At 43.7% G+C, this 25,872-nt stretch overlaps 1 protein-coding gene across 4 annotated transcripts in view; it reads left to right on the forward strand.

The window, feature by feature from the left end:
* Window positions 1-25,872, forward strand: part of RBMS3 (RNA binding motif single stranded interacting protein 3) — a 749,106-nt gene that overhangs the window by 211,817 nt on the left and 511,417 nt on the right. For all 4 annotated transcript variants that reach the window (XM_077916336.1, XM_077916334.1, XM_077916335.1 and 1 more), the window contains one exon: window positions 4,622-4,795. In XM_077916336.1, the coding sequence (XP_077772462.1) occupies window positions 4,622-4,795 (174 nt within the window). The remainder of the gene's footprint in view (window positions 1-4,621; window positions 4,796-25,872) is intronic.

Raw genomic sequence — 25,872 nt, forward strand, 5'->3', positions numbered from 1 at the left:
AGGCCAGTCTAATTTCCCTGGGGCCCGGGATCTTCAGAGTGTTGTTTGCAGACCGTAAGGTCCTCCGTGGGACATACCAGAGGAGGTGGTCCCGTAGGTATGAGGGTCCTAGGCCATAGGTTAAAACCAGCACCTTAATCTTATTATCCATTATCATTCTTATCTATTAAATGCAAGCTCGTGTGTGACAAGATGAGCTAACTGGCTTCATAGATCTAATTATTATTATTATTATTTTGCTCAATTTTTAATAGTTAGCAGATGTTTATCTCTACTCATCAGTGAGCTCAACATGCAATTCGGAGTAAAGGATTTTCTCCCCTCCTCCCCTTTCCCAACTTGTTGTTCAAGGAAAGATACATTATCATTGGGGGGTTGGTCATATTTTATCATTCCAGTCGTTTGTGGATTAGGCCTGCAATCTCTACTGGGGCATGTTTCAAGTTGGGGCATCTTGCATCTCGGCCAGAGGCACCTACAACAATGTCATCCATTCCTGCAGTGGGTTTTTGTCACATCCAGGACTCCTCTGGGGAGTCAAAAGAGAATATGCTGGTGGTTGAAGAGAAATGTGCCTAATAAGAATCTCCAGGCACAATTCTTGTGGTTTCTTTTTCTTCCTTTTTACAGAACTACAGACGAAGTAGCCAAAGGCAGAATGCTTTTAATAATAATAATCCAGGGATTGGAGAGACTCAAATTTATGTCATTTCCCCCAGACCGCTCATACTTCTGAGAAGTTCATTTTAAAGGCTTAGCAGCTAAGACAGCATGGACTCAACTTTGGAAGTCATTTGCACACTTCTTCTGAAGTCTGATGGAATAGTGGAACTTGGAAGAGAGTTTTGACCTATCTCATTAATATGTCAACTGTAAAAAGGGAGTGAAGCTACTTGAAAATTTTCTGGGAGAAAAATAATAATTATGGACTGTAGTCAATTAAGGGTTTCAGTACCTTCTGCAAGGAAATACTAAGGGGGGAAAGAGAGAAAGATAAATGATTAATTTATTCCATGTGTCCTTTCCAAATCTTTTAATGATCAGTGGTGCTTCTGTGTAATTTTGAACTACCTGACCGCAGATATAGTGCATATGGGATTCAAAATATATAACCTCCCGCCCAAATTATGCATATTATTTAAGTGCAAATGTGCAAGGAAATGATGGGCAGGTGTTGACCTAAAGGCTGCATGAAATGCCTGGACCAGTCAGTTTTCTGACAGTTTAAGTGTCTGTCAGCTTTGAAGCTGAATGCTGTTCTCTAAATATATGGGGGGGGGGGGCTTTTTAAGTATTGAAGGAACAGTCCCTCAATGAATTAAGAGTACAGTATGCCATGACTGAATAAAAACAACCACTGGTTGCTGGGTCTTCAGTGGCACAGAGAACCAACAGGATTTTCTCCATGATAAACAAGTCACATAGTCCAAGGACCTGCCATTAGATGAGTAATGAATGTTGCTATTCAAATCAGACCTTAGGAAACTAGATCAGCTCATAGCTTGGTTGGATATAATCAATGGACTTTAGTTGTCAAAGCTATCCACCTCCTATTTTGGACTCATCACAACCCGCCGTGTGTAACATGTTTACTCAGAAGCATCACCTAATTGTGAGGAATGGGGATTAATCCCATGTAGTCTAAACCACTGAGCCTAGGGCTTGCCGATCAGAAGGTCGGCGGTTCGAATCCCCACGATGGGGTGAAGTCCCGTTGTTTGGTCCCAGCTCCTGCCAACCTAGAAGTTCAAAAGCACGTCAAAGTGCAAGGAGATAAATAGGTATCGCTCCGGCGGGAAGGTAAACAGCGTTTCCGTGTGCTGCTCTGGTTCGCCAGAAGTGGCTTAGTCATGCTGGCCACATGACCCGGAAGCTGTCTGCGGACAAACGCCGGCTCCCTCAGCCAGTAAAGCAAGATGAGCGCCACAACCCCAGAGTCGTTCACGACTGGACTTAACGATCAGGGGTCCCTTTACCTTTACTTTTAAGTATTCCTAGGATCACAGCCTTAGTTGCACTGGTTTGTCCATGCTTGTGCCCTTTTTAAAAGCTTCACAACATTACTGTTTGCAAGTTGAGAAAAATAGCATCTGATAAGGCAGGTGATGTTACATGAACTGGGTAAACTCTTGCAAGGAGCTGGTATGTAAGAGTAAAACTTTATATGTGTAGCTACGGTCTCCTAGGACATTACACACACACACAAACCAACAAACCCCTCAACCCTCCAGGAACTGGGAACCTCACAACCTACATCTGGGTGAATTACCTAAGACTACACACACCTTTGACTGCCTTCTTCATACACCGAAGGGAATAGGATCATACCACATTGTACTCTGCAATCGGCAGGCTGTATGAAGCTTTGGAATTGGCCAGGTTTAATATAAATATGAAGAGTCTGCACTTCTGGCCTTGCCTGGTCAACAGCTGCTTTCTGGCCTTGCCTGGTCAACAGCTGCTTTCTGGCCTTGCCTGGTCAACAGCTGCTTTCTGGCCTTGCCTGGTCAACAGTTCTTACTTCCAGCAACTGATTTCAGGGACCTTGGGTTAGAAAAAATCCACTCCAGGTTTAGGATTTGGGTATGGGCCTTTTCCAACTTTCTCTGGTACAACTGCTATAGCCATGCCTGGCTAAGAACAGGCTGGCCACAGTAGGACTACTGTTCACTGGGAACCTTGAGACTGGACTACTGCAATGTGCAATGGGCTCTATGTGGGACTGCCCTTTGGCCTGGTCTTGATACTCCAGTTATTGTAGAATGCAGTGGCTAGACACCTGATGGGGAAAGACACCTAAGAGCATGTGGCACTTCTGCTAAAACGTTAGAACTGGCTGCCCATATGCTACCATGCCAGGTTCAAGGTTATTGTGTAGATATACAAACCCCAAGGACCACTAGAGCCCTTATGTCCTAGCTTGATCACCAAGATCATCCCTGGAGTGTTTTATCTTCAACTAGAAGTTGGTCTTTTCATGTCAGCAGGCAACATCACTGCTAATTTTCAGACATTGTCTTCATATGCTGAAAGGCTCTTGAGTTGTTTAAACTTTTTCAGTGTGGGGTAGTCATATTTATTTTGTCTCATGTTTCTGGTAGCTTACATTTTATTGTACTTCCATATTTTGTTGTGCACTGCCTTGATATTTTATGTTAGGGGGCGATTTATAAATTTTTCCTCTAAAATAAATAAATAAACTAGAATGGCTATCTGGTCTCTTCTGATCCCAGCCCCACCCAGAGCCCAGTGCTCTGTTCGTTGGGAAATATGAAATTTCTTTCTGATGAATTTATGAGATAGGCCAAAGAAAAGAGAATTTATATTGCATTCCTTTGGGGAATTAAAGTGAAACCTTTCCTTTGATATGCCAAGATTCATAGCTCTATAAAAGGCTTAATTGAAGAGTGGAGGGAAGATCTTCTTCAAGTATGAGGGCAGTGTTTCTCTCCAAAAACCTCTTCAGAATGAACAAAGTAACCCCTTGTCATATACTGTGACTAATGAGAGTTTAGGGTAGCTTTTAATGTTCATTTGTATGCTTTGCGTTTGGAGAGTTGTAAGTTAAATCTGCAGAAATCGCACCACAGGAATCCCTTGACATGAACCAAAAGGGAGCAGCCCTCTGCTTCAGATACCATAAAGTGTTGCTGAGGGTAGCGTGGGGAATATCTGCTCTTTGGTGGGATCTCTCCTCATCAGCTGGAAATAAGCATGCATCAGAAGGCATGACAGAAGTTGACGTGCATTGTGTTTGCTAGCTGTGCCACCCTTGCATTTTACAATTTATAAAGCACAATTAGAGCCAACAGAAGGTGTGGTTTCATTCAGGGTGGCTTGAATGTCAGAAAGAACAGGGTGCAAGTGCAAGGAATTTAGAAGGACCCTGTTTCCAACTTTACAGTTAAAGGCCTGAGGGGTCCCAGCTAGATTTAAGGCAAATAACCCTAAGAAGGGGGAGGAGGAGCCTTGAAATTATTATCAACAATTAGCACCTGCACAGCAGACTGAGCAGGCACCCAAATCACCTGGCCAAAGTCTTATCCACTATGGTGAGATGCATTGTATTTCCACTTCTTCTTTTTTTTAACCTTTTACCTATTTCCACCTAAAGTATAGTATTGATTCTTAAATTTTCATCCCGATAAATAAATCAGCACATGCCAGTATTATGCAAATTGGTTTCCTTACTTTTTCTTCGTTGTTTGGTGATGCATAAGTGGCCCCCTTAGAGGGATTGTGCAGATTTGCTCTGTACAGTACCTCCGTATTTTCAGAAGCTGATTTGATAAGAGTTTGCAAAATGATTGTGAATGTCAGCACTTGCGGCATTTTGCCCGTCTGCTGCAGGTCGCCACATCTGTGCCCCCTCTGGGGTCGGGTCACAGGTAAACTTCACTTGCAAGCGATTACAAGTCCACTTCTCTCTTGTCTTCTGGAGAGTCACTGTTCCCCAGTACAGCATTCCTGGACTCTTAGCTTCATTGACTTTCCAGTATTCTTTCATTTTCTGCAGGGGGGGGGGAATGTCTATGTGCTTTCCAAATGCAACATTGTGTGTGTTTATGTGGAGTCCAATTATTTGCATTTTACATTTGCTTTTTTCTTTCTCTCTCGATAGCCTAATTCCACAGTGAGAACGTACCAAAACAGTAAATACCGAGTGACCATGAGTCCTGGCTTTAGTTCCCAGTGGAGCAGCAGCCAACCTCTTTGGAACACATACACTTTCCCAAGGACAAGCTTGCACTACCAATCCCACGCTAGCTACACCTACTGTGCTGGACACACTGCGGTGAGTAACTATAGCAACCTGCATCCTGTTGGTCGGTGAAACATAGTAGGACTTGCCATCACATGCTGACAAATGATTGGGCTTCACCAGTGTTTCCTCTATGCCAGTATAATTGGAAGTGGCTTGTCCTTATGTGGGTCAACTGTTGTCATTCTACGACCATATACTGCCTTCCTCACCATGGGTCTTGCTGCATCTGTGTTCTGTGAAGATGAGGCACTGGCTATGATTTAGTAGTTGTATTAGTTGTAATGAAGGTGTATTAACTGTTTTCTATTCTAGTCCTTAACTTTTGAGACTTAGCATAGCTAAATGGCTATTCGTTGAGCCCAAAGTCTGTAGAGTGTTCGTTAATTATAATGGTTCTTCAGTAGAACCTATTATCTTCTGTCATCATCTTTGGTCAATTTGCTCAGCACACTCGATAGAGAACATAATTGCCACCTCTGTGCTAAGCTGCTGAACATATTTGTACCTAAACAAGTAGTGAACAGTTGGGAAAGAGCTGAGAACATAATGCTCACCTCATCTTCCTAGTTTGATATCAGTGAAAGGACAATTATGGCTGTCATTATGAAAACAGTTTGGGGACCACTTTCCAAAACTTTAGTGCAGTGCTAAAGAAAAGGCTACGTGTTTTGGCTTCAGGAGGAATCTAAGAGTGAGAGCAGATGTTATGCAAGCCACAGGAATGCTGTCAGAAACATTGTGATGTATATCCTCCACCCCTCCTCCTAATTTTTGGGCATGCTCACCAGATTTTTGTTGTGGCTTACCCCATTCCACATCATTGGCCAACACTGGCCAAGAACATCTCCATGGAAGTGTTTTCTGCATCACATTCATGGCAGATGCAACATATTGCCCTTAGTGCTGATTCGCGTTTGCCTGTATATCATTTGACCTGGGCTAGAATTGTAGAGATGGAAGGGGGGCAGGGGGTCATCTTGTTCAACCCCCTGCAATGCAGGAATCTTGCCTACAGTTGTCCCTGGGTGAGCTTGAACTTGGTATGTGATGACTCACAGATGAGTTCGTAAGTTGTGTTCTTTGGGTAGTGTCCAGTGTGACGTGGGAGCAGAAGACTCAATGGATATTTTTATTCCCCTCATTCCCCCTACAGTCAGGTGTAAATCCCCACCCCAAAATAAGCCTTAGGAAGAGCACCTATTATATTGTGTGGGCTGTGTCACCTGCGGCTGCAGTAGGAGATGGAAAATCTCTCCGAAATGGGGAGAGGAATTTTCCACTAGATTCCTCTCCTGATTTCAGGTATTCCCCCATCCCAGAGCAGCCCCAGGTGACAACAGTTCACAATGGTCCCCCTGAAGTGGGGAGGGATATTGGTTACATAATCTTGCCTTCTACCCACACTGTGTTTGAAAAGTATTGTGCTTGACGTGATGTCAGCTTTATGGAAGCTCCATCTGTGGTGTGTGGTTGTGAGGGCTGCTTTGTACACGTCAGTTGCCGACTTGATGAACTTGTGTATGAGAACTCTTTCTGAGGAGGTCAATGAGATAGGGGCATGGGTTTTTCTTTTGCAACTCTGTCCATGATCGTGGCTTGTTCTCTCATTGTAGTTTGCAAATCAAAATGCATCAATAATTGTATGGTGCCCTGTAACTCAAAGTGTAAGTGGCTCTCTTAGCATCGGTTGCATTTCACCAATAATGCCAATGCATGCTCTCTCTCGTATATTACATTGAGGTGTCTTTGAACAATTTGTGATTGTGTGAACTACTTCCAGTCTACAACACTCCTTGGTGAAGTTTGGACTCAACGACAGCTATCCTAAAGTTGGGGGGATGATTAAGATGATCCACCCTCAGATATTTATGGATCCTGATGGAATCCTGAATACTCTGGGGACTTTCTAGTAGACAGAGCAGGTGATCCAGCCTAGGCTTTTGTCTTAACTGTGGAACAGTGAGATACAAAGGGTGGTTTTCCAGGCCCCTGGCCTTCACTACTGACTGAAGCTTTGGTGTGTTAGCCTTTGCCCTGTGGAACTCCCTACCAGCATGGCTTCAGCAGGAACCACTCCTCCATTCTTTCAGAAATATTCTTAAAACTTTTGTTTTCGTTGTTTACACACTCCTTTACAACACAGTTTTTTTCTTTTAACCAACCAGTGTCTACTTAGTTTTACTGGTGTTTTAATTACAGTTTATGGATATTGTAGACTGAGTGTGTGTGTGTTTGTGTGTGTGTGTGTGTGTGTGTGTGAGAGAGAGAGAGAGAGAGAGAGAGAGAGAGAGAGAGAGGTGGAAGTTATGCATACTAAAATAAACATGGTGGTGTGAGCTACAACTGCCATCATCTTCACACATTTGTCATGCTGGCTGAGGCTGTTGGACACTAGAATCCAACTTCTGGAGGGCACAACCTTGGCTTGTGATCTTCTTCATGAAAGGGTTTGCTGGAAAGTTCATTACGAAGTTTACCTAGCGTGTGTTGCATTAGGGAATTAATTCTAATTCTGAATCACTGTGCAAATCTGAAAGCACATTTAAGTGCAGTGCTGTGGAATGCAGCTAACTTTTGCACTGGAAGAGGTTACTTCTGCATTCCTTTTAATTTTAGTTATTGCTGATGAGCGCCTCCAGAACTCTCCCACATCTCTTAAAAAATGCTGGAGAAGAGAACAGCGGAAGTGCTCTTGACAAATAGTGTAAATGACCGAAGTTAAAACGGCCTGCAAGAAGATGGGCATTGCTTAAGTTTAGGCAATAGCCCATTTCCCCAGCGATGCTCAGTTAGGTCCTAAATCAATGGGAAGGTCTGCATTCTCCCTTGGCTGCCTAACAAGAAATGGCTGCAATTCTGCACCCTGTGGCTAAGGATAGCAGGGTGTACTATGACTCTCACTATCCTGCCAATTGGCTCTGTGCACAGGGGTTTTTTTTAAGGCTTTTGCTTCCATGGACATGACACATCACAGATTGAAAGACTATTTTGGATATTCCTTACTTTGGATGATAGAGGTTTTTTCCCCCCTCTCTCTCTTACACACACACACACACACACAGAGAGAGAGAGAGAGAGAGAGAGAGAGAGAGAGAGGTGTTTGAGAAGCTTCCTGGAGTCATGAATGAAAAAGCACGGCTTCAAGATTTGCAAAGTACCGTATTTTACGCACTTTTCCCCTCCTAAAAATTAGGGGAAATGTGTGTGCGTCTTATGGAGCGAATGCAGGCGGGAGGCTCTGCTCAGCGCTCCCTTTAAAGAGCCACATGGAGCATGTGTGCGGCTCTTGGGGGCTTTTCCCCGGCCAGGAAAGGCTGCGCACGGCTAAACAAAAAGCCAGGACAGCCAGCGGGATTGCTGCGCAGCTTGCTGTCCTGGCTTCTGGGATTCAGAATATTTTTTTTCTTGTTTTCCTCTTCCAAAAACTAGGTGCGTCTTATTGTCTGGTGCGTCTTATAGAGTGAAAAATACGGTAAATCAATATAGACCAGGGGTCGGCAACGTTTTTGGGGCATGGGCCAGTTTGCGATCCTGCAGCCGCCACGGTGGGCCGGAGTGCACGTGTGTGCTTGTGTGCGCGTGCATGCATGCATAAACGCCATTTTCAGCGCTTCTTCCAGCGTGGAGGAGGCGTGTGCAGCTTCCCATTGGCTGGAGGAGCTTCCTGCAGCCAATGGGAAGCCACCCAGGGTCGCGGAAGGTGGTTCCTGCTCTGCTCTGTGCCGGTTTAGCGCGGTGCACGGGAGCGAACCGAGTAGCTGGCGGGGTCCATGGGCTGGTTAAACGACCCCCATGGGTCGCTTCTGGCCCATGGACCTTAGGTTGCCTATGCCTGATATAGAGAGTTGCAGGAGAACACCTGGGGCAACATCAGGGCAACCTTCCACTTTCCAATGCTAACTGCTGACATTTTTATTTTTTTAAAAAATGTTTATCTGCGAAAATCATCTTAGAGTAACAAAGTCACAAACACCAGCTTATTAGGAATAAATAGAGAGCCTACACATCCATTGTGTTGGGTTCCTTCAGGGGAAAAGATGTCAGGATCAAACAAATGCATCTCTCAATTAGCTTACCCTACCTAAACCTTCCACACTTCTTTGCATCTGAAGCAAACCATCCCAGTGGCTTCTTAGATTGCTTTTGCTGCTGCCTCTTTAGGCCAGCTTTTTCAAAGCAGCAATCTCATGCAGTTAATTCAAATCAAATCAGCTTATCAGCTTGGTTCATTGTAAGTCTTTCATAACCGCTCGTGTGTGACAGCCCATTAAAACTTGGCCAGAGTCTTTAAAACATCACTGGGGGAAAAAAACCTGCAAATATATTTTACATTCAAGCTTTTGAGCTGCCTGGGCATATTTGTTTTGTACTATTAACCTTTGAAATTGAGCTTCTTTCCAGGGGTTGTAGGGACAAGGCAATGGGTAATATATCGGTTTAGCCTAGGTAATTTACCCAATTTTACTTTATATGGGATTAGCTTTATTACGGAGTGGGGAGGCAGGGGGGAACACCATCAGAAAAATCTGTTACCTACATGGGCAGGGTTACATAGTTTGTCCAGCAATTCTTCTAATGGGTACTTCACAATTCATGTGAATGTTTACATCTTTGTATTCAGTTTAGGGGAAAAAAAGGTACACTTGGATAGCCAACACACTGTCCTCTGGATGTTGTGGACTACAACCCCCATCGTCCCTAACCATTTGTGATGCTGGCTGTGGATGATGGGACTTATAGTCCAAAGCAACTGGAAGGCCACAGAATAAAAAAACAAAACCCTTCCAGTAGCACCTTAGAGACCAACTTAGTTTGTTATTGGTATGAGCTTTTGTGTGCATGCACACTTCTTCAGAGACCAACACGAAAGCTCATACCAATAACAAACTCAGTTGGTCTCTAAGGTGCTACTGGAAGGAAATTTTTTATTTTGTTTCGACTATGGCAGACCAACACAGCTACTTACCTGTAACTGGAAGGCCACAGGTAAGGCATCCTTGGTGTGCAGAAATCATGAGATGGACTGTAAGTCCCATAATTCTGCAGCAAGATGTAAGAGCCACAGCATCATTTCCAGCCATAGATAGGCCCAGCATGTCTGAAACGTGACTTGAGTGCTATTTCAACCAGGAACCTGCTGGAGAAGTTGTATACTCATCAGGGTCAGCCCTACTATTAGGCAAAGTGATGCATCTGCCTCAGGTGGCAAATACAGTGGGGTGGGGTGTGAAGGAAGAGCTATGAGGACAATGCTCTAGTCTAGGTCAGCCTTTACTAGGAGAATAGGAGAAGTTGATCTCTCAGCGACTTCTGACACCTTCTGGAATGACTCAGCGGGTTGGAAGTTGGAATTTACTGTTATTACAGTGATTATTTTCCTACCTGAAGAGTTGCTGCCAGAAAGTAGCACTGGGGACTGTTACTTAGTCCCATGTCTTTGGGGCTATGGGATCCCACAGCAGTATAGTCTGCCTCCAGTGTTATTCCATATCTATATGAAACGGTTTGGAGAGGTCAGCTAGGGATTTTCAGCTATTCCATCTGAACCAGGAGAGGTTACGAAGGTATTGGACCAGCGCCGGGAAACAGTGAAAGACTGGATAGGTACCAATAAAGTGAAGTTGAATTGCAATCAGATGGAGGTTCTGTGAATGGGTGGTTGGTCATATTCAGGAATTAGGTAGTACAACTTGGTCTAATAGGGGTTGCACTCTGAAGGAACATATTCATAGTACATCTGGGTCCCAGTCTGTCACTGGAGTCACAAGTAGCCTCTGTGGCTAGGAGTGTTCATCCCCAGCTCCAGCCATTTCTGGACCAGGATAGCTTAGCTGCAGTAGTCCATGTTCTAGTGACATCCCACCTGGACTACTGTAATGTGTTCTATGGGGGTTGTCCTTGCAGACGGTCAGGAAACTGCCATTAGTGTAGTGGAGAATACGGCTTGTCAGGTTGGTGTGTGGAGCAGTTCAATGGGGGACCACTGCTAGTAATCTACCAGGCCCAATCCAAGGTGTTAGTACTAGTGTATAAAGCTCTGATAGTGTTTAAAGGGTAAAGGGACCCCTGACCTTTAGGTCCAGTTGTGGCCGACTCTGGGGTTGCGGCGCTCATCTTGCTTTATTGGCCGAGGGAGCCGGCGTACAGCTTCCGGGTCATGTGGCCAGCATGACTAAGCCGCTTCTGGCAAACCAGAGCAGCGCACGGAAATGCCGTTTACCTTCCTGCCGGAGTGGTACCTATTTATCTACTTGCACTTTGATGTGCTTTCGAACTGCTAGGTTGGCAGGAGCTGGGACTGAGCAACAGGAGCTCACCCCATTGCGGGGATTCGAACTGCCGACCTTCTGATTGGCAAGTCCTAGGCTCTGTGATTTAACCCGCAGCGCCACCCGCTTCCCTTGTGATAGTGTTTAGGCAGGCTCTAAAAAATAGGGGGGGGATAATGAGGGGGTGCAATGGACAGTTTTCTCCATTTTTAGTCTTATGACTGGCTATGATAATGATATATTGATCTGAAATAGCTTTATGCTCCTATTATGCCAGTGATCATGTTGCTTTCATTTTATAGTTTCCAATTGTTTTGAATCTTACGAGGTGCCATGGGAAGCTACTGTATTCTGAATGGCCGTGAATAATTTTGAAAGTAAATAAATAAAAAGAACAACGCAGTCTGCTTTTCCAAGCATAAGTGTTTATTGTTCAGCAAACATAATCATCTAAGGAGGAGAGGAATATACTTTTTCTTTCTGAGTTTGATAGCTGCCTTAGAAAAGCAGTCAAACGAGAATTGCATCTGTAGATATTGTACCCATAGAGTGTTTCAGCACAAGACTGCTATGAATAATCTGCCCATACAACAAACCTATACAGCACTATATAACACAGAGACTTAAAAAATATTTTCTGAATGCCAAAGATCACGCCTCAAAACCTCCTAAAGAAACTATTAGTTGGGGTGGGGGGATTCAGTGTAGGCCCAGTTTTTATTTGGAAAATATTTCTTATTTGAAGATGGAAAAATAACCCTAATTTAGAAACTTTGAGGGCAGGGGCAGGGAAGAACTTCCTCACCCAGCCTTTATACCCTGTGAGTTACACATAAAATAAACAAGATGTGTTGTCCCTGTAAATTTTACGTTAGGGAATAAATTTAAAAAGCTTGGACTGAGTAGCTTTCTCTTCTTTTCTAAAAAGATTATATATATGAAATCCATAAACATATTGTAATTTTGACTGGTAAAGTGGTAAGGAAGTTGGCGTAACTTTGCCTCCCCCACCCCCCACTAATCCATTTCATGAATGGGAAAAGCACTTGCCTTGTGTACTTACCTTGTTTCCATTCCAGTCATGTGTTCAAACTGTTTCAGGCGCAGTGACATTCAGTGCACCATCAGCAGCGACCCATGCTTGCAGGCTGACTCACTTTGGTTACAGGCCCATTGTGCTCTGGGTTTATGACCACTTAAAGCAAGGAAGCATCGGTGATGCAAATAAGTTGTGGCGCATAAGGCAGTTGCCATTGATGGCATTGTCAGAGAGCATCCTTAAACCCTGAAGGTGGAGTAGGATTCCTAGCTTAGCTTATACAGTGCCATGTATACAGAAAAAGGACTCTGTTGTCCAAAACATCGACAAGTCTTGTACAGTAACCCATTTACTCACCTATTTCAAAGAAAACAAATATAATCGTACCTTGTTTTGCGGCCGGGATCCGTTCTGGAGCCCCGGCTGCCAGCCGAAAAGGACGCAGGGCAAAGTACCATGTCTGTGCATGTGTACGGAGCAGTTTGCACTTCTGCGCATGTGCGAGCGGCAAACCCAGAAGTAACCCGTTCTGGTACTTCCGGGTTTGCTGCGGACGTTCGCTGGAATGGACGCTAGACAAGGTGGACGTTTACAGAGGTATTACTGTACTCGAGTTGGTGCAGCATATCCTGAAGAGATCAGGCCTTCTTCTTTGAACTCAAGAAAGAATTGGAATGGTTTTCTGGAAGGGATGGACTGCTGTTCCTTGACCCAGTCTTTAATGTTTGAGGAACACCTTATACTTAATATATTTTACTATCAAATGATTTTTCCAGACCCAAGTGCCTTTTGGGGGGGCATGGGGTAGGGATCAAAGTCAGAAATAGTATAATTTCTCCCTTTTTCATCGGCTGCAGTAACAGGCTCACAGAGTAAGTTGTTTTTCTACCTGACTATGAACATTGCTTTTTCTTTAAATCTCTTCCCATACAGCCACTACTTAGTGTCTTTCGTCTCGCCAAGTGGGACAGGTGTAATTATTCACCTCTGAGCTGTGGGAAGGAGAATATAATTCAATGCAGTGCTCCATCAGCCAGTGCAATTCATTGCTTCACATAGCGTTTACTTTATGTGGGTCAGTTAAAATGTTGAAAGGGTGCATTGTGTGAGCCTCCCCACTGTAAACAGACGTAGCAGATCATCCTTAAAATTTAAGCATACAAGGTGACACGGTACGGTGGATCAGGGCTTTTCATTCAGGCCTAAAATGACTGCAGTTGCTTGAAGTAATCATAGAATCATAGAATTGGAAAGAGCCCTGAGGATCATCTAGTCCAACCCCCTGAAATGCAGAAATATGCAGCAGCCCCGTACGTACCAGCATTTAACCTGCAACCTTGGTGTTATCAGTGCCATGTTGTAGTCACCTGAGGTGAAATGGTGTTGTAGAAGATGGGTCTTTGTCCCCTAAATAATTTGGCTGGACAGGGTCGAGCGCCATTATGCAGTATAGTTGATGACTCTCACAACAATACCAGAACAGGTATTCCATTCCTCCCTTTGCCCCAAAATAAGTATGGACAACTTTTGTTGTTTCTGTTGGTTGGCCTACGATGCATTACACTCCAAGAGGTTACTGCTTCTCTCATGGCCACAGTTTTGGATTCCAGCAGAAGTCAGCCAGGGACCTCCGTCCCTCTGCTCAGCATCACTGCAAAAACCCAATCCCTAAACTCTGTTTGAAACTGTGCCGTGTTGTCTTCTAACTAACTCTGAGTTGAAGGAGAGACCACTTTCTCTGGCGAGATTCCTAATGACTCATCACTTTCCTTTTGTTCTCACCCCATGCAGTCTCCTGAACATAGGAAGCTGAGTCTGATTTTCAGTTTAACTCTCTAAGCATTGATTAAATTCTAACACTTACTAAATCCAGGAATTTAGGGAAACCTGGCGCCCACAAGGGCTGGTACTCCCAACACACACAAACTTACCGTGTCAGAGGCAAGTAATGCCAGAGCCAACAATGGGCCCCCCTTTTCTATCTTTCTCGCCCTTGTTCCTTTCTCTCTCTCTGTCACCCCCTTTTCTACCATCTCCCTCTCTTTGCCACCAGCATGAAATTAGACTGCATGCCATATGAAACTGAGGTTGAAGCCATATGCAGCCCTAAGGCTACAAGTTGCCCACCTCTGAGGCTTAGGAGAATTATTACTTTAGTGGCACACAATGAATGTGAGATTACCCCCTGAAACTATTAGACAACTAGTTTATATTGAGTCAGACCATTGCTTCAGTATTGTTTACACTGACTGGTAAGAGTTTCAGACTGAGGTCTCTCCCAGTCCTATATGGTGATTCCAGGGATTACAGCAGAGACTGTTGCCACTGAGCGACTGTAACCACCCTTCAAATTCCATTGTAAAAACTCATTCATGAATTGGTTCTTTGCTACACACATGTATAAGCTATGCTGGTTATTTCCAACTTTTTGTATCACTTCCCCATACGGTTGGCCAATAAGGAACCAGTACTTCTGAATCTATGCATACAGCAGAATCAGAATGGGACACGATGTAAACAGAACATATATGCAAATGTCTGCTTGCTGTTAGAAATGCATTTTGCTGAAGAAGAGAGGGGGGGAAACACAATTAGCTACAGCAAAGTGGAAAAGGCTTGAGGTTGGGGAATAGCCAGCTGTGTTCCTGCATCATGGCTTCATATAGTCAGGACATTACTTCCCACCCCCCACCATATGGCAGTGCAGTCGAAAGAATCATGTTACGTTAACAATAGACAGGAAGCATGTTAAAGCTTCTTTAAGACATTTCTGCTATCTGAAGCCAAAACTTTGTGACGCACAGACACACACACACACGCCTCCAAACCTGTTGGAAGTCGTGGCATCAGCATAAAACTCAGGAAACAATTGTTTTCCCAAATCTCAATGACACTTCTCTTTGCTAGTTTTTGAGCACCGTTATAGCCAAATACAAGGTACTCTGTCCAACAAAAACTCCCTTTCAAAAGCTTCCATTTAAGAGCACAAATCATTTACCTATCAACTTGGATGCAAGTCCCACTGATGTCAATAGGACCCACTCACAGGTTTAAACAGGACACTTTGGACTGGGAAAGTGTGTGAACATATTTTCTGATTTCCAAAATAATAATAATAAATGGGGGGGGGGAGGGTTGAAACCGAAGGAGCTAATCAGGTTCCATGGGGCTTTCATGACATGATGATTGCAAAAATCTGTGCAACAGAGGAAAAATTGTCACCTTTGGATCCTACTCTCTCTATGAGTAGGCATATGTAAAGCATGACCTTTAAAATAAATCCTCTCTCATCCTTTGGAAAACAGTAAATTTTTCATGAACCCAGAAATCGTTCTTATAAAAAACTGAAGCCTCTTGGTTCTTGGTTATCGTTTCAAACTGAACGGTCACATGCTGGAATTTACAATGGACTGGAATCAACCAACTTGGTGCACTGGGCTCTCACCAGTATATACCTGGGGTTTTCTTCCCTCTTTGACCCATTCCCACTTGCATTTCCCCTACAATTGCTTTGGAGGGTCGGGCAGGGAGTGGGGTGGTTGTTCTGTCTGGGAAGTCGAAATGCTTGCGCAGATCAGAAGACTGCAACATTTAATCCCTTTTAACGGTTCAAATATTCTGCTTTTTAAACACAAGAGAGACTGATTCATATATTTATGTATTTATATTTACACTATTTATAACCCCTGTTTTCCCAACCAGCATGGGCCGCTCCAGGTAGCTAAGGAAAGTATAAAACTAGTTATTCAAATGACAAAAGGTAAATGTAGCCAATGCTGTTTATGTATTCTTGAGTGCTGCTCCAAAACAAAATGCCTTCAACATTTTCCTAAAAACAAGATAAAATCAGACTTAGATAAGCTTCCTTAGGGAAGGTTTTCATAATTGTGGTGTCGCAGCTGGAAGCTCCATACACTTGGAACTAATTTGAAAAGTAGATGGGGCTCAGTGCAAATAGAATTTTTGTGTAGGATATAAAAATGGAAACAGGTTTTTTTAAAAATAATTATAATAATAGAATTGTTAAAGAAACAAGGAATTGGCAATGGGCTGGATGTGGATTTCATTGGTTATGCTTTAGTCCCATTGACATCTATTAAGTTGCTCAGGACGAGAATTCAGTCCCATTGATTGTGGCGAAAGCATGGCCAGCTCACAGAACGGTTCTATATTTCTACTCTTATTTTTTATTCTTCAGTTTGGTTGTGTATTTTTTAATGTATTATTTATTGTTTACGGCTGCTTTTGTTATGCTGTAGTTATGTATTGTTTTTATAATGCAAGCCGCATTGAGCATGGTTTGAACTGTGGAAAGATGGCGTGCAAATAAAATTATGTACGTATAATAATTTAATAATAATTTATTATTTATACCCCATCCATCTGGTTGGGTTTCCCCAGCCACTCTGGGCGGCTCCCAACAGAATATTAAAAACACGATAAAACACAAACATTAAAAACTTCCCTAAACAGGGCTGCCTATACAGGGTTGTACATACATATGTACGTAAGTAAGTCCCATTGAATTCATTTGGCTTTACTCTCTCGGGGGAGTTTGAATTCTTGGGCAAATTCTGGATACAACCCTATGCAATAAAAATGAGACAGTGAGAAAGAATGGAGGTGGTTAGATTGGTGGAACTTTCTGATTCGATGTTTTCTTTAACTTTCTGGTATAATTGGATCCAGCATGCCCTTTTTACATGTGTACATGCAATTAAGCACTTAAGCTTCTTTTTCAGTATATTGTCATGCTGATTACCAGGTGCATGCCCAGACTTTGCATGTTTGTCCCAAAGAGCCGTTTTATTCCGTTATATGGATTACATTCCATGTGAGTTTTAAACACCTTTAGTTGCTGGAATTTTGGTGGCAGCTGTTTTATGTGCTCGTATTTCGCTGCGTTTTGCATATGATTCTGTCCTGTGCATGTCACTGGATTCTGGTGGTTGGATTTAGATTCTGTATTTGTGTGTTTGCTCTTTGACTATGTTTTGTTGCATCTCAATAAATATGTAGGACAGAGCTTTCTAAACTTTTCATGTTGTTGACACACTTTTTTAGACATGCATCGTTTTGCAACACAGTAATTCAGTTTTACTAGCAAACCAGAAGTAAACTAACCTCTTTCCAGCCCCGGGAGGAGCGTAGGAAGCAATGGTATGAAACACCTACACACGGCAGCCGACACACTAATGGGTCGCGACACACAATTTGGAAAGCTCTGATGTAGGACAACAATGATATCTAGATGGCAGTCCAACATTTCTTTCTTACATAAGAATTTTGTTACTCAAGGAGCACTGGGGTACAAGATTCCCACCCCCATACTTTATATTGACATTACATTTATATCCCACTTTTCCATGAAGAAGCTCAAGGTGGTGTACATGGCTTTCTCACTCCTTACAACAAATCTGTGAGGTAGGCTAGGCTGAGAGGAAGTGACTGCCCCAAGGCCACGGAGTTATCTTCATGCTGGAATTTGAACCCTGGTCTCCCAGGTCGTAGCCCGACACTCTATAACTGCTACTCCATATACTGGTTCTTGTTAAAAGCTCTGCCATTTCTGTTGCTGCAAATGAATATTGCCATATTGTACAATTCGTTTTCATTATTTGCCACCCGCATCTACCGAGTAGAATGAGAAACGTGCTTAAGAGTGTAAGTTAGAAGCATCTATGAAAAGGAAGTCATAATATGTTTTGAATGCGTGGAAAGGGTGGAAGGATAAAATAATACAGTTTGAGAAAAAGTTTGCTCCGTTGAAGAAAGGAAGGTGCAGCCAACACAAAATCATTTACCACATCCTGGCTCCAGGCTGTATGGCAAGACGGGAGAGGTGTCGGAGAAAAACACGCAAGTCTTGACAAGGGAAGGGGCGTGTTGTCTCAGTTTTATTGGTACGAAAACAACTTGCATTAATGCTGCCAGTCTTGTGATGTATTTTTATCTTTTTGTCCCTACATCCGAAGATGGAGCATGATCTAGCCTCCCCTCCAAGGGATGGTTCACAGGACAATTGTTTTTCAGAAACATTATAAGATCGCCTGTTTGAAACCTCTACTGCAAGCCAGTTAAGAGGGAGAGTTAAAGAGGTCAATGCTTTTCCATCACTTAAGTCACAATGCTGTCAAATAGGGAAGGATCGCATGTTGGGCATGGATTCATAGGTTATGTTAAGTATACATGCACAAGGAATTCTGGAGTCAAATTCCATTTCTGATTATCTTAGGTCAGGAATAGATCACTGTCCTTCTCTCTGGAAATGTGATCTACTGTTTACTAGAGATAACCTTATTATTTGTGCACAGCAGTGGTAGGTTGCCTTTCTATCCTGCTTCTAGACGATGATATCCTGTTTGAAGGGCTCCCTGGTCCAAGTCCAGTTTAAATATGTGAGAGCAGGCACCCAGCCATCTGGTCACAGCATTCCCCATTATGGTGAGATAGATTGCATTTCTGTTTAAGATAGATTGCATTTGAGATAGATTGAGATAGATTGCATTTCTGTTTAATATTTCTAAATTTCCATATACAGTCGTACCTTGGAAGTCGAACACCTTGCGACTCAAATGTTTTGGCTCCCTGCAGCCAATCGGAAGCCGCGCCTTGGTTTCCGAACATTTTGGAAGTCGAACAGACTTCTGGAACAGATTCCGTTTGACTTCCAAGGTACGACTGTACACTTACAAATTCTGTGCAAATCTATGTCCTTTTTTTGTTGTTGCAACTGATGAAACCTGCTGATTTGAGAAAACATGAACAGCCTTTGTAAAAATTGAGAGTCCTTGCCTCCGCTTTCTTTCAATCCATGCTTAGTGAGTACACACACTGTACACTAGTGGCCAAAGAGAGGAGGAGCATTTCCATTTACTCACCAAGCAACAACTGGGTGGAATTTTTCCTAGACCATGAAAGTGTGGAACCAGGGCGAAGGAACGATGACTTCACAAACCAATTACTGTACCGTGTTCCGTGCATTGTAGTGTCTATTGAAGACCTAGAACTGTCATACCCAAACTTCTAAATTGCATAAATCAGAAGTTGTCTTTTTGAACAAAGTGCACGACACGGAGCACCTGAGAGGAAGGAGTTTAGGTGGGTGGAAAGGAAGCAGGGCGTGTTCTGTGTATAATTATAGAACTAGTCCTGAACTTGTCGGTGTGTTGTTTTTTGGCATTCTTGGCAGTCTTCGGAGGAAGTTCCTATCCTTGTTTACTTCCTCCCATTTCAAAACGGGCCCTCCGTCAGTGATAGGGGGAAAAGCAGTTAATGTATGGCAAGATTATGATCAGCTAAGAGAGGGTGGGGAGACACTAACACCAGAGACTGCATTCATGGCAAGCAGCCCAATGTGAATCTCATCTGTGGCTAGTTTCATGAAGTGTAAATGTGCCTGCAAAATAGAAATGATGCACAGAGGGATGTGCATTCTTTGCACTCCTTGGGATCTTTAGCTTAGAGTTAGCCATCAATCAAAAGAAGTGGCGCTGTGTGGGGAGGGAGAGCCTGCAGTCCTTGCATACTAACAGCTTAGTCTTATAGATGTCTGCAAAGGGTTGCTGCTGCTGCTGCTGCTGCTGCTGCTTTCAAGAGTGCACAAGCTTGCTGAGCATCATGCTCCCAGTGTCATTGCCTGCCATCCTTGTGGTGGACTGTTTCTTTAGCTGGCTTCCTGTTCAGTGCTTTTTCTCTTCCCCCTTTTTTTGTGGTTTCTGCACAAAAGGGTGAAGTCTGTGACAATAATCAGCGATATGAGTTCCAAGACATAGCATAATGCGCTGTGAGATGGATGTTTGGGCTTGGCACTTGGTACCCACAGTTTAGATGTACAGTGGTACCTCTAGATATGAACGGGATCCATTCCGGAGCCCCGTTCGTATCTAGAAGTAAACGTAAGTAGCGGCGGCACGTCTGCGCACACGCATGTCACTTTTCGCCGCTTCTGTGCATGCGTGTGACATCATTTTGAGCGTCTGCGCATGCGCAAGCGGTGAAACCCGGAAGTAACGCGCTCCGTTACTTCTGGGTTGCCGAGGAACGCAACTCGAACGCGCTCAACTCGAAGCGTATTCAATCCGAGGTATGACTGTAATGCTCATGTTTTGTCTAATATACACAGTAAGCTAAGGGCCAAAATAAACATGACACAGAGATGAGTTCAATGTAACTCTATGGCAGAGAGACAGCTGAAGAAGGTGGGTGCTTAACGTTTAAAGCCCTAAGCAATTTGGGATGAGGTTACCTAAAGAATCGTCTCACTTGCTCCATGTATCCCTGCAACTGTGTTCCTTAGATGGGGCGCTGCTAAAGGTATCATAGCCACCAGGGGCATGCTTAGTTTGTACTAGAAACCCGGCTTTTAGGTTCTAGGAATCAGTTACCGATTCAAATTAGACAGGTGTCTAACCTCTTGACATTTGTTGTTGGTACCCGTCTGTCTTAAGAGACAATGGCGTGCACCTTTTGGGGTGAAGTCAAACTCCTGTAGAATCACAGCGCCTGTTGTGGCTGCAGAGACCAGTCACTGCTGCCTCCTGTGTTGTTTTTGCTGTGTTAGCAGCACTAAAATGACCTCCCTGGGATGCAAGCCTGGGCAGTGTGTATGGAGGTCCTGGGCTGTCCAGATGACAAGACCCCCACTTGGCCTCGCTGATGAAACCCAGAGGAAAGAGCAATCCTTTTGGCACCAGCTTGGCTGCAGGAGTTTCCGGAAGGAGGTTTACAAGGCGCCGTCCAGCCATCTTAGGGTCCCCCCTCCAGATTTGTGTAGGTTTACTCCTTAGTCTTCTCCCAAAGATATCCCACAAGGCAGCAGGTATGGATTTTTCCTTGGGGTTTACTCCCGAAGCCTTTCCCTTGAATGAGTATAGCCTTAAGGCAGCGGAGTTTTAGGACCAGAGTTTTCCTTCTCCTAGATGGGCTAACTTCCCAGGTTGACAAGCCCCATCTGCCCCTCATTTCCCTTTATAGCACTTGCGGAAACCACCTTCTTGACTACAAATACCTAAATACAGACATTACATTAACCCTTGCTAGATTCAACGTGCTGCCATCTGCCTTATTGCAGGGCAGATTTGAGGGTAAACCATATGCGGAACGAGTCTGCCCCTGCGGCTTGATGGAGGTAGAAACTGTCTCTCATGCCTTGCTACACTGCCGTTTCTACAGGGATATACGCTCGGTATTTATTACCCCTGCTATGCAAAAATCTCCAAATTAATCCCAACTTCAATGTCTAAAATCCCTGGTAGAGGACAAGGATCCTGAGATCACGTTAAGGGTAGCCAAATTCTTTGCAATTGCCATAAAACTTAGGGAACAAGCTGTGCTACCATAATGATTAAGGTTTTAAATGATAATTTTAGGTTATATGTTAGTGACTAATTTTTAATTTATTTATTTTTTAACTGTTGCTATATCTGTATTGTCCCTGTTATACCTAATTGCAAATTCAAATGTATCCCTATTGTGTTTTATGACTTCCTTGATATTGTATGTGGGCTGGAACTGGTCTGTGACCGAAATAATAAAATTCATTCACCTTCTTGACGGCTGGACCCACTATTGGTCTCGTCCGCTCAATCTGCCTATATTATTGCAGGGGAATCCCTAACTCACCATGGATTTGAGACCCATCAGCTACCCGCACCTGGTTCAGCTGCCCACTCAAAGCTGTTTCACAGGGGATGCCCGCTTTCACATGCTGACGACCTCTAGGAGCTACTAGGGCTGGGCGATGTTAGGTTTTCAACATTGCGATGTATCGCCAGCAAAACATCGCGGTTTGGCGAGAAACCACAATGTTGAAACAAGGTGCACTGGCCCCAGCTGGCAAAGTGCTGAGAGATACTGTCTCAGCTCTCACGACGGGAGCTGAGGTGCTTTCAGCCCAGTATCTGTCAGGCTGGGGACAATGCAGCTGGCCTCAGCCTGCTGCTCAGCTGTGGGGCAGAAAGGCTCCTGCCCCCAACTGAGCAAGCCCCGATGTTGCAGTGAGCAGGAGCGGGATTGAGGCTGCTCAGCGCAAAGCCCCCACTTCTCAGCTGAAAGATCCCTGCACCCCTCCTGTTTGCATGCATATTCTGCTGAGTGAAACCGCCATCATGGTCTGCCCCTCATATATCGCCCAGGCCTAGAAACCACAGGTGATTGCTGAGTGCAGGGTGGGGACCAAAGGTAGACAAACTACACCAAAAGGAGTATGTTGTATCCCCAACCAGAGGTACTACCAGAGCCGTAGCTAGGTGATCTTGTGCCCCTGGCAGAACTGTCCAAATTGCGCCCCCTAGCCGCAGACAAATTATCTCTTCTTTCCACCTCTCCTCCAACCCTCCCCTTCCACCCACACAATTCATCCTCCATTTAAAACCATTTCTTATGAGGCAATAACTGATATTTATGGACATATTTTTGGCCAGTTTTGCGCCCCCCCCCCCCCCGCATCGCCTGAGCCCCTGGCGGGGGCCCACCTCACCACCCCCTAGCTACGGCCCTGGGTGCTACCCCTCCCCTAACACTCCAGACACCACACTCTTGACATTTAAATGGTTGTTAAATATCTTTTTTGTTTTAAGGAAGCTTCCCCTGCAGTTTGAGCCAGTCAGCTTATTAATTGTAGAAATGGTTGTATTGCTTTTAGAGTTTCTGCCTTTTGTCTTGCTGTGTAGGACCCCAGTAGCTTCTTGTTGTGAACTGGTTTATAAGTCAGTAAAATAAAATAAAAAATGCTTTCCCGCCTGCTTCAGCTCTCCTTGAGGACGCAAAGGCGTGCTTGTCCTGAAACCCAACACCAGGAAATAGGGTTTTTCAGAATGCATTGACCTTGCCTTTTCTACCCAAACCTATTCAGTTCTTTTCTAAATTGTTGTGACCATCCAGTCATGGGCTGTGCTGGTTTTATTCTACGCTCTCTCCTCATTTTTCAATAAACATAGGTTCTTTTGTATTGTTCGTACTTTTCCCAAGCACAGTCAAGTCCAGTCTATGGGAGTTTAAGAAAATAATCTTTTAATGTGAAAGCACTGTATGCCATCAAGGAAGGGTAAATGTAATTTTGATTCTCTCCAACCTTCACAAAATGGCAAATGAAAAACTTAGTGAACAGAGATAAGTCTGTTTCTCAGCTTAGCCGTGTTTGAATAGCTTAATTAGACTTTGGATTTAAGGTGTTTTATGGGAAGAAAATTGTTTTTCAATAGTTCAGTTGCAAAAAGCAGACGGGGGGGGGGGGAGTCCAGGGCACTTTCCCATGTTCTTTAACTTGATTAAATGTAGCAAGGGGGCCCTTTTCCACAGAATAAATTACCTTTGTCCTGCACGGATGTTGATATAAACTTTAAACGCTAAATGCTGTGCTTTGCTGTTTCATTCCAAGGGTTCCTCTCACAGGAAATCTGGTTTTGCGTAAAGGATAGATTTATAGTTTCTCAAGAGAGACGGGTGGGGTGGGGGAATAACATCACCCCAAGGTTTATGTATTCAACAGTAATAATAATAATAATAATAACAACAACACGATAAGCCTCATCAGAGCACATGCACGACATCACTTAGAGTCTAAACATTCCAAACATACCTTCATTACCGCTGTGATGACAATTAATATCTGCCCATGAATATCCTGGAGGGGAGATTTAACGGTGCCGTGAATTGATTGTACATTATTATCTTGAACTAGCTTCTGAAAAACAATAAACCCTTCAATGGGACTTGGTGTTTATCGATTCTCCTGATCAGGATTTGATTGGACTAACAAGTAACATTTAGCTTTTTGTGTGTGTGTAATTCATGTGTTTGTGTTGAGATTAAAGGTGATGTTACATACATCCTTAAGCAGCACAATTGTATGCATACCTACTCAAAAAATAAACCCAATTCAGTTCAGCAGGGCTCACTCTCAGGAAACCTGGAATATGATTGGAGTCTTAATCTCCCTCTTTTCTTTTTTTAAAATCGAACATAAAATATATGTGCTTCTTGAGGAAATGTCCTTCAATCATATACACATTTACTTGGAAGTAGGTCCTATTGAGTTTTAAGCCATAACTGAATCCTCTGAAGACTATTGACATATGTCATAAACATTGATAACTTTCTGTTTACTTTCCTGGATGTCCTTGGATTTATATTATGCTCGTAGAAGCACAGTACCAAAGATGGTAATCACCTGTACTTGGATAATTATTTAGGTAAAAGGTAAAGGTAAAGGACTCCTGGGCAGTTAAAAGGTAAAGGGACCCCTGACCATTAGGTCCACTTGCGGACGACTCTGGGTTTGTGGAGCTCATCTCGCTTTATTGGCCAAGGGAGCCAGCGTACAGCTTCCAGGTCATGTGGCCAGCATGACTAAGCCGTTTCTGGCGAACCAGAGCAGCACACGGAAACGGTTAAGTCCAGTCAAAGGTGACTATAGGGTGCAGCACTCATCTTGCTTCAGGCCGAGGGAGCCGGCATTTGTCCACGCAGACAGCTTTCTGGGTCATGCAGCCAGCATGACTAAACCGCTTCCGGTGCAACAGAACACCAAGATGGAAGCCAGACCGCATGGAAATATCGTTTACCTTCCCACTACAGTGGTACCTATTTATCTAATTGCACTGGCAAAAGGTGGGACAGAGCAACGGGAGCTCACTCCATCGTGCGGCTTCGAACAGCCATCCTTCCGATCGGCAATTGCCTAACAAAGGGATGTACCCATCACTTTAGCAGTCCTCTTCCCCAGATATAGAATTGGAAGCGACCTTGGAGGTCACCTAGTTTAAGAGTATAGTACAGTGGTACCTCTACTTACTAACACCTCTGGTTACGTATCCTTCGGGATACGCACGCGGCAAACCTGGAAGTATTTCCCCGGGTTTCGCCACACTCACATGCGCAGAACAGGCACCTCCGGTTGCGAAAACCTTGGGATCCCACCGGAGTTCCGGAACGGATCCCATCCACAACCGGAGGTACCACTGTACATTTACAATAGTACCTTTGGTGAACTCAAACATAAAAGCATACACAGATGGGCCGGCAGAGTTTTGGTTCCTTGTTTTCATTTTCCCAATCTTAAATGGCAGCCGCAGTATGTGAACTTTGTGTAAAAAGGTTGTGTAAAAAATGGGGCCATGAAAGAGAAAGATAATTACAAAACATATGAGTCTGCTTTTCAGACCCTACTACAATGGGGAGGCTATGCAATAATCAGCACCAACGTTTGTTTGTTTGTTTGTTAAGTCAACATGGTAGAATAAGTAATGAGGTCCATTTCAGATCCAGTTTCTCCTTGGTAAATCACTCAAGTCTCTGAATGTTCATTGTATATTTTATAAACATGTTTTAAAGAACTGAAACAGAAATTCATTAGTATGGACTCTGGGATTTTAACACACACACACCACACACCCCGCATTTATCTTCTCTCCTGAAAAAGTGGATTTTCTGCCCACTGCATGGTTTACAGGCGGGGGCTGTTGAATATTGCTTATTCAGGCTATAGACTTGGTGGGCTGAAGCGTTAAAAGTTTATTAGCTCTGCCTTAGGTAGTGTTATATTAGATCCCGTGTAATTCCTGCAAGTTTATAGGAAAACATGTTAGGCCTTCATGAAGGAATGTGAGATTCTGAACAGTAGAAAGCTGTGTGGGTATTATTGTGATGTTGTGCACCATCGTGTTAAGCTCTCTGGGACCTGGTTATTTTTATTAGCGAGGACATTATTTATCCTACAGCATCTTTGATATTTGACATAAAAACAAAAAAACACTCATGCAGAGGTGGGAGTTGCAATAAGATGCCCTATAACTGTG

Source organism: Podarcis muralis, chromosome 12, assembly GCF_964188315.1.
Source record: "Podarcis muralis chromosome 12, rPodMur119.hap1.1, whole genome shotgun sequence".
Lineage (NCBI taxonomy): Eukaryota > Metazoa > Chordata > Lepidosauria > Squamata > Lacertidae > Podarcis > Podarcis muralis.